Source organism: Passer montanus, unplaced genomic scaffold (assembly GCF_014805655.1).
Source record: "Passer montanus isolate IOZ18808 unplaced genomic scaffold, ASM1480565v1 scaffold14, whole genome shotgun sequence".
Lineage (NCBI taxonomy): Eukaryota > Metazoa > Chordata > Aves > Passeriformes > Passeridae > Passer > Passer montanus.
Window position 1 is genome coordinate 14,963,978 of NW_024360941.1, and position 15,130 is coordinate 14,979,107.

At 40.5% G+C, this 15,130-nt stretch overlaps 1 protein-coding gene across 3 annotated transcripts in view; it reads right to left on the reverse strand.

Annotated features, from left to right (window-relative positions):
• The window catches only part of ZDHHC2 (zinc finger DHHC-type palmitoyltransferase 2), a 34,048-nt gene extending 18,924 nt beyond the window's left edge, over nucleotides 1-15,124 (reverse strand). The window contains exons 1-4 of one of the 3 annotated variants that reach the window (XM_039700075.1): nucleotides 14,937-15,052; nucleotides 13,816-13,941; nucleotides 5,012-5,038; nucleotides 1,562-1,656 (exon numbers count right to left, since the gene is read on the reverse strand). In XM_039700075.1, coding sequence (XP_039556009.1) covers nucleotides 1,562-1,656; nucleotides 5,012-5,033 — 117 coding nt within the window. In that variant the 5' untranslated portion in view covers nucleotides 5,034-5,038; nucleotides 13,816-13,941; nucleotides 14,937-15,052. Of the gene's footprint in view, nucleotides 1-1,561; nucleotides 1,657-5,011; nucleotides 5,039-13,815; nucleotides 13,942-14,611; nucleotides 14,916-14,936 lie in introns of those variants that run through there. The other 2 variants (XM_039700074.1, XM_039700076.1) reach the window with 2 other exon arrangements.
• Between the last annotated feature and the right edge of the window lie 6 nt (nucleotides 15,125-15,130).

The following is a 15,130-nucleotide window of genomic DNA, read 5'->3' on the forward strand; positions in this document are numbered from 1 at the left end:
TGCAGTGCTTGTATAAAGCTGGTATGCACAAGTAAAGAGCGGCACACACTACAGCAAAATCCATCAAAACCTACTTTACATGTAAAAGTTTGAAATAAAAGAAAGCTGCATGGTTTGCACCAGCTGCAGTATTCATGAAAACAAAATGCAAAAGCTTGTTTTTCAGTCTTCAAATGAGTATTTGCTAACTCAGTTCACTTGAAAATACATCTTTTTCTATTTGCAGACTTCATCCTATAAAACAGAAGCCAATCAGTAACATAACATTACAAAATACCCTGATTAAATTTTTAAAATACTGCTCTAGTAGGATAGGAAAAAGATGTGGAACAAGGATGTCACTTACTGCCAGCAACACTGTGCAAATTCAAAGAACATAGGAACACCACACATTGCTTTCTATTACTCAACTACGATGCTTTTCCTACCCCATTTGAAATTCTCCAGTAGCATTGTCTGATGGATTTGGAATTGTACTATAATCAGCAGGATTTGTCAAAATGCTTTCATGGCATCAGCCCAATGATTTGAAAACCCTTCTAATTAGCAGTACAGTCACCATATACATGCATACATTTTGCTATGTAATTTCCAAATTTTAATTTATTTTGTTCCTACCCACCCGGGCTGTAGCAAAGACTGCAGTGTGAACCCCAGTAAAGATGGCAATTAGTTTGAATTATCTACTTGCTTTCCCAATTACATATCCTAGTACTGAATGAAAACTGTTTGGAAAGGAACCTCCACACAACAGACAATAGAAATCACAAGCTATTCATTTTAGGCTGACCCTGTGCATAGAGCAGCTAGAGCTGAGTCCATGCCAAAGTAAGTGTTTGCTTTGCAGGTATTTCCAACTACAGGGCAGCCATAGCATGATTCCTCCTGACCTCACAGATTGTGTTACACAGCACCTACTGAGGACTCAGGGGTTTCTGTACAAAGACAGAATGGAAGGGGCCAAAAAGTTGTGCTAGCTGTAAAAAGCTGCATGGGCAGAACTTCCACTGGGGCCACTGATGAAGAACCTTCCCATACCTCTTTTTTCATGTGGCTATTCTTTACTAGCTCCCCTCCTGCTCAGCCAGCTGTGGCTTCCCACCATCAGCTAACTAATGTGCACTCCCACCACAATCCAAAAGCTCCTTCATACCAAAACAGATGGGGAAGAGGTTTTAGTTCAGAGGACAACAGACAGATGCTGACAAGAAATATAAGTCTTAAATACAGGGAAATAAATTTTTGCCCATGTAAAACTCTGATATTCCCAAAGCAAAGATTCAGGCTGCTAGTTCAAATAACTTTCATTTTTCAAGTGGATAGGATTTTTTCTACCATAAATATATCTTTTTCAAAATCTATTAAAAATTAGAGAAATTGTTACTTTTTTTTTGTTCTTGGTCATTACACTGATTGCAATCTGACTTCTATTAAGAAGCTGTAACTGCCATTCGTGTTTTCCTACAGAGTGTAAAACTGCATGAGATCAGAGACCAAGTTGTTCAAACACTAAAAAATCAGACATTTGGCTAGGCTATTTCATAAACAAAAGTCATCTTACTTCTTTTGAAGGATTCATTGGTAGCGTAAAGATTGTTTTCCAATATGACCAGACGAACAGCATGAAAAATATGTGGTAAGCAACCAGGCACACAACTAAAATCAGAAGGGAACAGAATTAATACAAACAGACCAGTGATACTGTAGTACTTACAAATAGTGCCTGTAGGCATCACAGATAGTTCTCTAACAGATGTAAATACAGAGGCTCTGGAAAAGCTTTGCCGCAAAAATACTGCACTGCAACTCTACATAAGACAAATGCAAACTGTGTGGGGAAGGTCATGATACAGTCTACATAGATTACAGAAGTTTGAGGAAAATGGTTAATAGCCTATTAAAGCCCATCATTAATTAACACGCAGTCTCCCTTACACATTTGTTAAACCCTAATTAACTGATGCATCTCTGCCTTTTGGCTTTACAGATCTTGTAGGGAGACTGCTAGCCATGCAAACCCCCACTCTGCCTCCCCCCAGCCCCCAAAGGACATAAGGGGACAATGACAAGTGTGAGGGAAGTCTGGGGGTGAATACGCACAAGATACCTGAGCAGTAACCATATCCAGTTAATTTGTTTTCCTAGATTTCAGGAGGAATGACAGTTGGGTGGTTTTTAAAACCTACAGGTCCTTTAAATTCAAGCGTTCATTCACTACTTAATATTCTTCACAGCCAGTCAGCATTTATTCTTATTTTTTTAATAGATGAGAATCAACATTTACCATGCTGAGTTTTTTAACTAGAATACAGAAGGTAACAGTGACTTTTCCAAAGAGTCTGCCATAGGTTGATGGGTACTCCCACTTAAAAGTTCTCACCCTAGTAAGCAATTCACTACAGTAAATAGCAAATTGTAAATTCACATCCCCTGCATAACTTGCTCTAATGACAAGAAATGAGTATTCTTCCACAAATTCATATCCTCAAAAAGCATCACAATGGGAAACCTGTGCACTTTCATTCCAGGATCTGAAGTACAGCCCTTGTATGGTCAGCTCATGGAGTCTTTTTATATGCCATATTATTCAGGGCTAGAGAATTCTTTATAACACATGCATGATGGTGCATATAAATGCAGGAATAGTTCTCTGGTATGTTCTTACTTTTTGCAACTTTGCCTTAAAAGTAACACTGAATAAATATTTTTTGTGTTGATGTTTGTATATTGAAATAGCAGGAACATTGCAAATATTTACTCTTATTCACTAAGCTGTTAAAAATAATAAACAAAAGCTAATAGAATCTGAGGAGTGACTCTGTACAAAACTTTTGGGATGACGAGGCAAAGAGCCATATGCCATGTCTATAAACTGAAAGAAAAATCTTATCAGCATAAATAAGTGATAGAACTGGACTCGAGACAAAGCACAATACGCTTGTGCTCACTAAATGACTATCTTGTTATTGCATAAACATCTGGACAGGAACAGTCCCCACTTTTATCAGAATATTTCTATCAACTCTAAAAAAACCACAATTTTTTTTTGAGAAAAATCTCAAACAAAATCAGTATTTTTTTAAGCAACAGTATATTCATAAAATGACTATCTTGTTATTGCATAAGCATCTGGACAGGAACAGTCCCCACTTTTATCAGAATATTTCTATCAACTCTAAAAAAACACAATTTTTTTTTTGAGAAAAAAAACAAAATCAGTAATTTTTTTAAGCAACAGTATATTCATGGCATATAATGAGAGCAAAGTAGGACAAGTTACCTCAGTTCTGTACATGCTGCATTTACTGATCTGCATTAAACATTTTATTGTTGCAAAAAAACTCCTCAGTAACTGACTGACAAGAAAATTGTTCACATATTTAAAAAAACAATCCAAAACCAAAAAAAACAAAACAAAAACCAAACAAACAAACAAACAACAACAAAAAAAACCAACCAAAAAAACCCCAAAAAAGGCACCTAATGCCTAAAGACATTATCAAAGGTTTTCTCTTTGAAGTCTGAACAAGACTTGAGCTCATCTTGTTTGATCTTGAACCTCAGCTCCCCAGCCTTGCCCCAGTGCTGACTGGTCACTCCTCCCAGGTTACCACCCACCAGTTTCCCTGCCCTGTGATGGAGACCCTGGGCTGGCCAGCTGCTCCACCAGGCCTGTGGCTGCTGAGAGCCCAAGAACTTCATCTCACCTGAGGCAGGTAAAGAAGAGCTGTCTGCTCCTCCCTGGCAGAAACTTTCATATTTTACACGTTTTCTTGAAAAAAAAAACCAAAACCAATACACCAACCAACCAAAAAACCCCAACTCAACATATTTTACACGTTTTCTTGAAAAAAAAAAAAACAAACAAACCAATACACCAACCAACCAAAAAAACCCCAACTCAACAAAAAAAAAAATCCCAACCCAAATGGTGCATCCTTTGCTTGAAGGCAACCAATTTACAGCTAGCTAGCACAGCTAGAGTTTCTGGAAATTAGAGGCAACCTGTAGTACAGCTGACCACATTTGCCCAGTTTTCACTCCTGAAAAATCTTAGGGCAGAAGTATAGCCAGAATAAGTATCTTCTGACTGGCTGAAGCCCAAGGCCTTGAGTAAAAATAAGGAAATTTAATGTTCCCCAACACATTTTGCTGATAATTCTAATGTGTTTTGTGAGCAATGCCCATCAACTCACCTTTTTCCCCTCCCACAGAGTACAGAGCAGAAAGAAACTGCAATTCAAAGCCTGCCCTTTGGATAACACTATTAATAACTAGTAGAAGATAACACTTCTACACTCATATAGGGAATGAGATCACTGAACTGAAAAAAAAGTTTTTCAAGCAAATGTTTCTTAATTGACAAACATGTTTTCTAAGCCAGAGAGTTGCCAATGACTTAATAAAATCTGCTGAAATTACACAAACAAAATAAAAAAGCTCTTCCTCCAAAAGCTCTGCAGCCCTACACTTTACACTTCCATGTTGTGCTGTAGAATTAAAATAGCATCTGGAAAAAACAATCTAAACATGCAACAGCCTCAGGGAAGGAACTGTAGTGACTGCAAACTAGGCGTTTTTATTATATTCTGAGAAGGCTACATATCTGAAGGATTCTATTTCTTTACAAAAGTTAAAAAGAAAATGCAGAAAAAAATCAACTCCCATTTAAGTATGTTGCAACTGCACAAATAAACTGCTCATTTCTAGAAATCCTGATTTTACAAGAGCTTTCCATATTATGAATAAATCTTTAAAAACCAGAATGTAAGGATTGTTTTAGTTGACATATCACACAGCCAGTGAGGAGAGTAAAAAAATTCTAATTTTTCTCTTCTCTATTTTCAATGGCTATGGCAAGTCAGGAACATCAAGATATTAAAAGGTGCTGAGGAACAAAAAAAGTACAAATCTATTCTTTTTCGTTAGTCTGTTTCTCAATTCTACTAGTCAACTGCTGTTCTACTCTGATATATGAATTACACCAATAAACAGCTAATAAAAATCTTACCTTTTTCTCCGATATTTGTCATTGTCACTGAAAAAAAGAAAAAAAGGAAATCATAAAAATTTGTTTAAATAGCAAATGATGTAACTCAATATTTAAACATTTTTTTTCAGCCAAAGATGGAAGAGTAATCATCAAACAATACACGTTTAAGGATGCACACTATGAAGCTTCTATGCTGTGTACATTCATCACAAGAATAAGTATACAATATCAATTGCTTATAAGGTTTTTTGGCTTCTCTTCCCAGGCTCATCTCCTGATAACTAGGACCTCCATCTATCTGAAGCTGCCAAAGTTTAATCCAAGAAAAGCCATGTCTGAAGAGCAGTTATTTCTTCCAACTGTGGTTGCACAGGTTTCACTCTTTATGTTCTGTTCTTGAAGTGGAGGTGTCAGACTCCAGAACTGGTTTTGACACCAATATTTGGTAATACCTTAGATCTTCATAGCATAAAAACTGAAAGTAGACAAAAGTTGCATTTCCTTTAAGGAATTGCCCACGGATTACAAGACACTAAGAGAGTGAAAAAGGGCAAGTGTGTCAGGTGTAGGTCACTCTAGGACATGAAACAGAAAGACGCGGACACTAGATTTTCCGAGGTGAAAAAGAGGGAGGTCTAATTCTGACTCCAGCATTTACAGATTTCTAAAAGTGACAGTGGGTTGGAGGTGCCACCTCTCCAATGACACTGGACAAGCGAGCGTTCCATCAAGTGTCTCCTCCTCCATACAAAAATGCAAACCAATTAATTATTAACATAAAGTCCGTGAAAAAGTTCGTTACAAGAATGTAAACATAGAAGGCTTAGAAAAATTCAAAAAAACCAGGGCGACAGGTGTGGAAGGGAGTACACAGATATCACATATCAGTAACTGCATTTTCCTCTCTTGGTCATATTATTTAAAAGTAACCATCCCACAACAGGTATCTCAGAGAGATCAGAAACTCAAGATCAAAACCTCTTTTCACCCAAACCACTCCACCACACATTTATCCATCCCAGTTAAGCAGTCTACAAGCTGTGATACAGTGGTGCCTACAACAGGACAGCAGATACACAGAGTTCTCATCCGCTCTTGTTTTCCTAATAAAAATGATTGCACCAGGCTGGTCTTCAAGCAGCAGGCACAAGGCAACTCCTACTGAAAAGCCAAAGAGCCATGCCCTCTGACTGATGGATTAAACACAGGCTTGGTGATTGAGTTAAAGCCAGCATTTAAATACATCTTGCACATTGCAAGGGTGGACCACGGCCCCAGTGCTGCTCAACGCCTTAACTAATGCTCTGAAAGACTGAACACTTACACGTTTGCAGATGACACCACCATGGGGACAGCAGCTGGTACGTGCAGGACTTCCACTGAGAGGGACCACAACAGGCTGGGGGAATGAACCAACGGGGCCCTTATGGAATTAATGAGGGCAAACACAAAGTCCTTCACCTGTAAAGAAGCAATCCCCTGCAACAACACAGCCTGGGGACTGCTGGGCTGGAGCAGCTCCCTGGAAGAAGCCATGGAGTTGCTGGTGGGCAGCAGAAAGGGCCGCCAGCCACATGGGCTCCCTCAGCAGGGGCACGGCTGGTCAGCCAAGGGAAGGGTTTATCCCCCTCTGCACAGCATTCCTCAGACCACACCAGGACACTGCGGGGATTTGGGGCTCCCAACACAACAAGGAGACAAGTCCAGTAGGAAGTGACAGGGACTCATCCTCTAAAGAGAGGCTGCACAGCCAAGGCCTTGTCAGCCCTGGAGAAGACATGGTTTTGGGAGGGCCTCCAAGGACCTCCAGGGAGGCACTGGGGAACTGGGCTCTTCATACTGGCACAGAATGGGATGACAAGAGCCAGTAAGTGTAAGCTGAAAGGATCAGATTTGATAGAAGGAAAAACATTTCCACCATGAGAACCATTCACCAGCAGAGGAAGCTGTCCAGACATGTCACACAGCCTCCACCAGTGAAGTTTTTCAAGGCTCAAGGCAATAAAACCCTGAAGAACCTGGTGTGACCTCACACCTAGCCCTGATTTTATCAGGAGGTTGGACTAAATGAGCTGAGGTCCTCTCAAAAATTAATTATTCCACAATTCTGCAATTATAAAATAGGTCTATTAAAATGGAGATTTTAGTATAGATCCAGCAAAACAAGCACCTACCTTACCTGAGGGAAAGCAGTAAGCAACCATGTTTATAAAGCTCCTCAAAAAATCAGAAAGAAACCACAGAAGTTGCATAAGCCACTATAAAGTAAACTATATTCTGCCCTCAGTTTTCTGAACTCTTTAGAATTGGATAAGCTGAATATCCACCTAGACAACTGCTAGAGAAGAGCTGAAGGAACATGCATATACCTTTGACTCTGAGATGCAGACATGCTCCCCTACAATAATGCCAAAGAATTGTACAATTGTAAGAAAACAGTCATCCACCAGATGATTGTTTACAAAACAAAAGACATCTTCAGAGCTGATATGCAATTTAAAAGTGATGGAGTTCTCAAATTAAGACAAATTAGCCACTATTCAAATTCTGATTTTCTTTCTCCACTTGGAACAGTCAGCAAAGCATGCAGAAATTTTGCCAGTCTTCTTGGAATAACTACTCTCTGCTAATTAAAAAGTCACAGCCAAGCACACTTTGCAGAATCACCAGTTTCAAAACAAAATCTATTTCACCAACCTTCACAATAATTTGTAGCATTTTTCTCTCCTTACAAGGGAATGCCACAGAACACTGCTGTGAAAGCAATTGTAATCTTTTTTCCACCCTGTATCTTTGGAAGAAATGTATTTACTAATGTGTCTGAGATATCTAAATTTTCCACAATGCCTCTAAGTAAAGGACAGACAAATCCAAATTTAGTAATTTCTACCAGACAGCAAGCTGAAAGCTTTTCAAAATTTCTGTCCACCTCCAGAAGGAAATGCACTCCTCAGAGCCTACACCTGCACAGAGGACGGTCTTCTCAACCTTTGCAGTATCTAGCTTGGACCCCAAATGCTCCTGACAGTCAGGACCACAAAGGCTAAAACACAAGTGCCAAGATGTCCGGTTAACCCCAGGAGGGTGAAAACATGTTTTTGGGTTTTGGGTTGTTTTTTTAATATATGTATCTTGTATTTTTAATTTATTTTACCACCGAGAATAAATACAAAGTTATTTCATACACTCCTGAGCTGCAACCACTGTAAGAGACCAAACAAGGAAGAAGGGTGAAAAGAGATGCCAGTACCTTCAATCTTACCATCATTTTTCTCCACACATATTGCAGCCGGTGTTTACAAGACTGGCTGCACTGCCCAACAAGTATTCCCACAGATAGTGACAGAAAGGAACTGTGCAAGATATCCAATAACCTACATGAAATGAAGTACCAGTCCTTCTGCTTATGCCTTTTTGAATCACGTCTGACAAAGGCTCCCTGGAGGAGGAACAGTGTGTGGGAAAGTAACGGACAAGCATCTGCAATAAAACAGCGCCAGAGAGGAAATGAAGGTGTGGGGTTTTTTTGGTTGTGGCTTTTTTTCTTTGGTTGCTGCTTTGGTTTTTTGGGGGGCAGGGAGTGGGAGAACCTTTTGTTTTGCACCAATATGGCAGAACTGACCAACAGGGGGAAAAAATGGCTCTTACAAATCAAACTCTCTCCTAAATTCCTCCTAAAGATTTAAACTTTCTATGTTTGTTGAATGACCATGATACAAAGACTCAGAGTAACTACAAGATGTTTACCCTAAGATCACACTAAAATTTTACTATTTGAGAACATGGAAAATAATTTTCTAATATGAAAAAATCCTCTAATTTTGGAGTTGATCAAATAAATGTTTGCTATTTTCCCTGCCTTCTGAATAGCACATGATGTTTATTTAAACCAAATTTTGTATTTTTAGTAGAATCATTTGTATCAGTATTTCTGGCAGTTTTCGCATTTCTGTTTCAAGGGGTTACACTCAGTGTGGTGAAAAGTAGGTCAGACTGTGCATTCTGTCATTAATAAATATCAGCCGAAATACTGCAAATGCATTTGCTGATAGTTAAACAGCACAGAAAATAGTATGGGTAAAAAGCATTTATGTCTATGATGACTAAAATAAACACAAAGGACATGGCAATCCCAACTGCTAAGCAATTTCTGGGAGAAAACAGGGTAAATCCCTTTGAGACCAAAATGGAATGATACTCTTGTATACTCAGAGATGGAAATAATTATAAAAACATGACCTGCCTTCGGGAAAATCATTAAAAAGTTACAGCTTTGTTTGCCTGAGATACTGCAGGGGCCAATTTCATTAAGAATCACCCTTGCACTGCTAAAGCATCAGGATGCCATTTACAGTTCAGCACCAGCAGACTGTCACATCATTAGAGTCTCTCTGGTTCATTACGCAGCTCGCAGATGGTGCTCATCAGAATTAGGGACCAGGCTGGGACAGACACAGGATTTCAGCCAATGGAGATGCCAATTTCCTGAGCCAGAAACATTGCTCCCTGCTTGCCCCAAGCAGCCAGAAACAGAAACAGCACATTCAATAACCAATACCACTAAGCAGAGAACAATTGTAAAGGTGACAGAATGCTGTGTTTCAAAAGATCTTAAAAAGTCCAGGATTGTTTCCATCACCTAACTAGTTTGCTAGGAAGAGAAATCACATCACTAGACGCCTTGCACACTGGGTCAGACCAAGTGGATTTCCTACTTCTTCAATTTCCACTTATTTTCTCTAGAAATCTTAATTCTCACTCAACCATGTAATAACTAGGTAGATGTCCATCTCCACATATCTAGAGACATAGTAAGACACATTGCTAGTACAAACCCCAAAAGATTTTGAAAGATAGATTTCATATAAAAATGTGCATTGGTTTTGTAATGTCAAATTTTGCTTGACTTCTAAACCCAAAATCAAAGTTTCTGAACTGTAAATGAAATGGCTAGATTTAAAAACAAGGAAAAAAATAAAAAAAAAGAAAATGGGAGAAAGCAATTAATTTTTTAATGTACAAAATTTTGCTATCATATTTTATGTATATTTTTTAAATATTTAAATCATTGGAATGGGAAAACAAGATATATCTGATGCAGAGACTCTGCAGCCACATCTATAAATAGCTGGTTCTCTCAAACTTTTATGAAGAATCAGTCTTGGATCTGATTCACAAAACTAAGTACACATTTTATCTTTATAGCATATTTGAAGCTGTAAAACACTTATCTATAGATGCAGTTTTACTCAGCTCTGTGCACACATAAAAGTGTTTTATAGTTTTGACAAGTGTTCTGTCATTCCCTGCAATAGTCCTTTAGTAAAAATATCAGCACTTGCAATAAAAACCTACCTCTCTGCTAGACAGAGCAGTGATTTGCATTGATTCAGAGAGACAAGGTGCCTCCAGTGCTTGGTTTCAGGACAAAAGTAACAGAAATATTTCCAGGATATTTAAGGTTGGCATAGGTAGTCATCAATAGCCCATACATTTGCAATTGATGGTATTTGCAAATGTTTCAGAAGATTCATTTTAACCCTGTGCCCATCAAACTGCACCACTGTCCACCTGTCCAGCAGCAGCTGCTATTTGGTACCTTTGCATGTAAGGTCACAAAACCACTGCTTTTGGTATGACTAAGAGATGACTTAAATCTTTCTTCTTTACAAACTTCCCATTTACCTTCCAAGTCACAAAGACAGACTGAAGAATGGAAAGTGTCCAGCACTACCAAAGTTGTAGACACTTGTGTTGCCAGTATTGCCAGACAATTTTCAGCAAACAAAAACGGCACCCTGACAAGAACAATTCCTGAAGTCATGTATCAAGCAGTGTTAAATCTTTACCTGAAAATATAATCTTGTCCAGTAACCATATCTTCACCATAAACCTTATTTTTTTTCTTTTTAGCTTTTTTTCCTCCCCACCCTATCAGCTTCCATCTCCTTATTTTCTGCCACTTCTGATGCCCTGCTGACACTGTGCCAAGCCCATAGGGCATGTATTAATTCTGCCTCTAAACTGTGATGAATTAAGCAGCTTTATATCCTGTTATAATTCTATTCCACTGATGGTTCACAGGGTCAAAAACCTCAATTCAGCACTAATCAATCTGATCCTCCAGCAAAAATCTTTCATGCTCATTAACATCTTTAGCAGCTGGATGTCATTCCATGCTTTCTGTTCCATTCTGAAAGTAGCTGTGGACAGACACAAGTCACATATTCTATACTAAAAACAAAGATGTGACTTATGAGCATTACTAACAGTACTGTGAATGTCGTGTTGTACCCCCTCTTCAGCTATGTTCCAGTCATTTATTCTTTTCCATAACAGGGAAATCACTCACCAGGTGGCAATATTTCCTCCCTTTCCCTTCACTGGAGTAGCTACAAAATGCTTATTTCTCGTTTGTTCCACAGTAAATCTATTTTCCTTCTTCAAAATTACAAATTCAAGCTGCATTTTCTGACAGGATTCCCTGAGGAAGAGCATTATCCTGTGAATTAAAATTAGTGCCATGTAAAAATGGATCAAAACTGAACAAAACATTCATTTTCTATTGGCTACAGGATATCTACATGATAACCCTTTCATCAGCTAAGCTGTTATTTTTTCCTAAAAACATCTGTCACCTAATTGTGACACTGTTGCCTAATTTTTTACATTTTCCTTGTTACATGCACCTCCAAACCTCGAGCAGGTAGGAAAACAAAACAAAACAAAAGGATATTAGTATCCCCATTTTGAAAGAATATCTCTGACAAACAGCTATCAGAAACTGCACATAACTACTGTTCTGCCTTACCTAAAGCATGGGATGGATAACTCCTCCAAGTCCCTTATGGTTCTACCAACATGAATTAGAGATGTATCTAAGAAGGGAAATGTAAGAATACTTTTTTTTCTTTGCATTTGAAGTATGCAAAGATTTTAAGAAACACTGAATTTCCATTTTCAGGTTTTCATAACAGTGAATCCAATGTGTATTTTCTGAGTATAAACACATGGGTAGAGGTGCTCAGGTGAAGTATTTCATTTGCACTTCATGTTACTGTTGTTCCATGTATCCTAGGTTGAAATTTCAGTAGCTTGAGCTATCGAAGGTCACTGTAGTCACTGTGCACTGCCTGTATTTCCCCATCCTTTTTAGAGAAAGAGCAACAAATCTGTATCCGTTAGGCTCTCATAAACACACTCAAATTTTTTTAAGGTAAGGAATAATTAAAGACACAGTAATTTTAAACACAAAGTTATTCAGGGTGAAAAAAGAAGTACTACTACTACTAGACAGGGCTTGTGAGATGAGAGTACTGGCAAAATCAAGAGAATTACACGGGATTAGGGGTAAGCAATTTTTAGTTGAGTGTTTTAAGACCAACTCTCATACACATTTGATTGCAGTATTCATTCTACATCCAGCAGAAAGAACTGTTTGCTAGTGTTCAACATCTTTCTCCTTCTCGTTAAAGGTTAAAGCTGCACAAGCACTTACCGGAATCCACTCATAAAAGAGAGAATTCTAGACATGGCAATACTAGTGCTAAAACCAGTGGATTATTTTTCTGTTTCTAAGACCCCTTTTTGTTTCTAAAATGCTACTCAATAACTGAGTAACTACTGAGTAACTACTCAGCTTTAGGTATATAAGGAATCAGCTTAGTAGATTTCTTAAAAAAAAAAAAAATTCTCTCCTATAATGCTCAGATGAAATAAAAAACCCCCAACAAATAAACTCTAACAAAAAACCCCACAAACCCACTTAAAAGACCTCATTTGAAACACTTTCTCATCATTAGAAGCTCAAAGAGACCACTTACATTATTACAACAGCGCAGTCCTTGCTAGGTCCTATTGCACAACAGTTAACACTGTTCCCTGTATGTTGCCAGCCTCAATGACAGAAAGCTGCAGAAAAAACCCCAGCTATATACGTCCTCTTTAGCATTCAGTGCTGCAGGAATAAAAGAACCACTGAACAGACAGGCTGGCTTCAAAGCACTGAAATGCTTTACAGTCTATTCCTGCCGTTGGCTTTCGTTCCAGAGTTGTTAGTTATTCCTTCTGTTGTTTACACTAAATATTCATTAGTAAGACAAAACATAAGCTTATTTTATTTTAATATGCCAAAAATGAGGGAAAACACCCATATATAGATAAAAGATGGAATTACTGGCGATCATGGATGACTATTACACTGAATTGAAAACCTGGTGAGACAGCTCCCACTGGAACGTGTGGGGGTGGGTGGGAAATAAACAAACAAACAAATAAACAAATCACCCTTGTCCATTGGAAGGAATTCAGTTAAAATATGCTTTAGCTGAGCCCCAGGGTTTCACTTCCTCCCCCTCCCATTGCAGGCCTTTTGCTCAAAGAATCAGTGAACCAGAGTTTATAGTCTGAAGCAAGTTTCAAGCACGTCGTCTCCTTAAGAGCTACCTACTTTCAGGTAAGCTAAAACCCAATCTTCCTCTGTTGCAGAGTTATGCAAAATAAAAAATACAGTAGAATACTGAAGCAGTAGTGCCCAGAACAAGCCTACTGTACGTACCACAAGGCTGCATACATTAGAACATTAACTAGAGAGTGGCTTTTCCCTGGAACATCCTTGCCCTCCTCATGTCAGCTTACAGCTCTCCTTTCCAGGCTTACTCAGTCAATTCCCAGAACCCTACAGACAATTTGCTTCCTTGTGCTGGAGGTAGACACTTCATTGTTCCTCTCACGAGGGCACAGCAACTTTATTGAAGAGTGTTGTTTAAAATGAACAGATTTGAATGGTGTTAGCAGAGGAAAAAAAATGCAAAAAACCTAACCTCCAATACAGGAATTACAGCAAGTCTTGATACAAAAACCAGAGGTGCTAGGCCTGGCAATCACTTTTTGCTTAATCCCTCAACTGCTCAGCCAAGCATTCATAGGACAAGAATCCCATCAGTCTTCTGCATGCAATAAAAAAAAGATAAAATTAAAAATTAGGTACTAGTCTGATGAGATTTTCAACACAAACAGCTGAAAACTAAGTACATCTAACTTATATTCCCATGTGCCATTATGCTGACATTGTTACTGAAACATCAGTATGCCACACATCAGCCTCTAAAAATCAGATTCAATGGTTTTCTACAAGATACACTAAAACAGAACCAAAATCAGAAAAAAACCTTCCAAACCAAGGGAGGCCGGTGAGCTGGTCATTTAACAAACCCTTCTGGCTCGGCTGCTCTAACTCACACAAATGCTCACATCCCACCCAGCCTCCAGTAAGCACTGAACGAGCCGCCCCACGCTAAGGGTCAGGTGTCAAGGAGCGCGGTCAGGACGACTTCCCAATGTCCTGGCAGGCTGCCGATGACAAAGAAGGGCTCAAGAAGTTGCGACAGCTGGGCATTTTCTAGACGACTGAAGGGTGGCACAGGGAGACTCGCGGATTTCCTGTTACCTATTCCTGCTTCCACGTCCGCCCCCAAATGGCTCTGTACATGTGTGTGTGCATGTGTGCGTGTCGAAGGGACGGCGAACTCTGCCCAGCCACCGGCACGGCCAGCCCCGCTCCCCGTGTCCGGGGCTGGGACCGGCCACGCTCTGCGCACTCCACGGAGGGAAACTCACGCCTGTGGAAAGCCCCGCGCGCCCGGCTCCCTCCCGGCGTGGCAGTGGAAGCCAGCGCGATGGTCGCGGGGATATCGGGCAGCGCGGATGCTCCTCGCCCGCCCAGGGAGCCGGGGCACGGGGGGTCCGGTCCGCCCAGCCCAGCCCCGGACACGGTCCGGGCGTGGCGGCGGCAGTCGCAGCAGCAGCAGCTGGGGGCGGCCCCGGCGCGACAACAACAGAGGCGGCCGCCCGTGCCCGTGCCCGTGCCCGGCTGCGCTCCCCGGCACGGGCGGCGGAACCCACCCGCGTCCCGCCCGCCTCCCGCCGCCGCGGCGGCACTCACGCAGGCAGAGCTGGGTGACATAGGCGTAGTAGGACCAGCAGAGGATGCTGGAGATGAAGAGCACCGGCACCCAGTAGAGCAGCCGCTGGCAGCGCCGCCGCACGCCGCCCCAAGCGCCCGGCGCCCCGGCTGCCGGCGGCGCCGCCATCTTCCCGCACCGCATCCCGGCCGCTCGCTCCGGGGGCCCGGGCCCC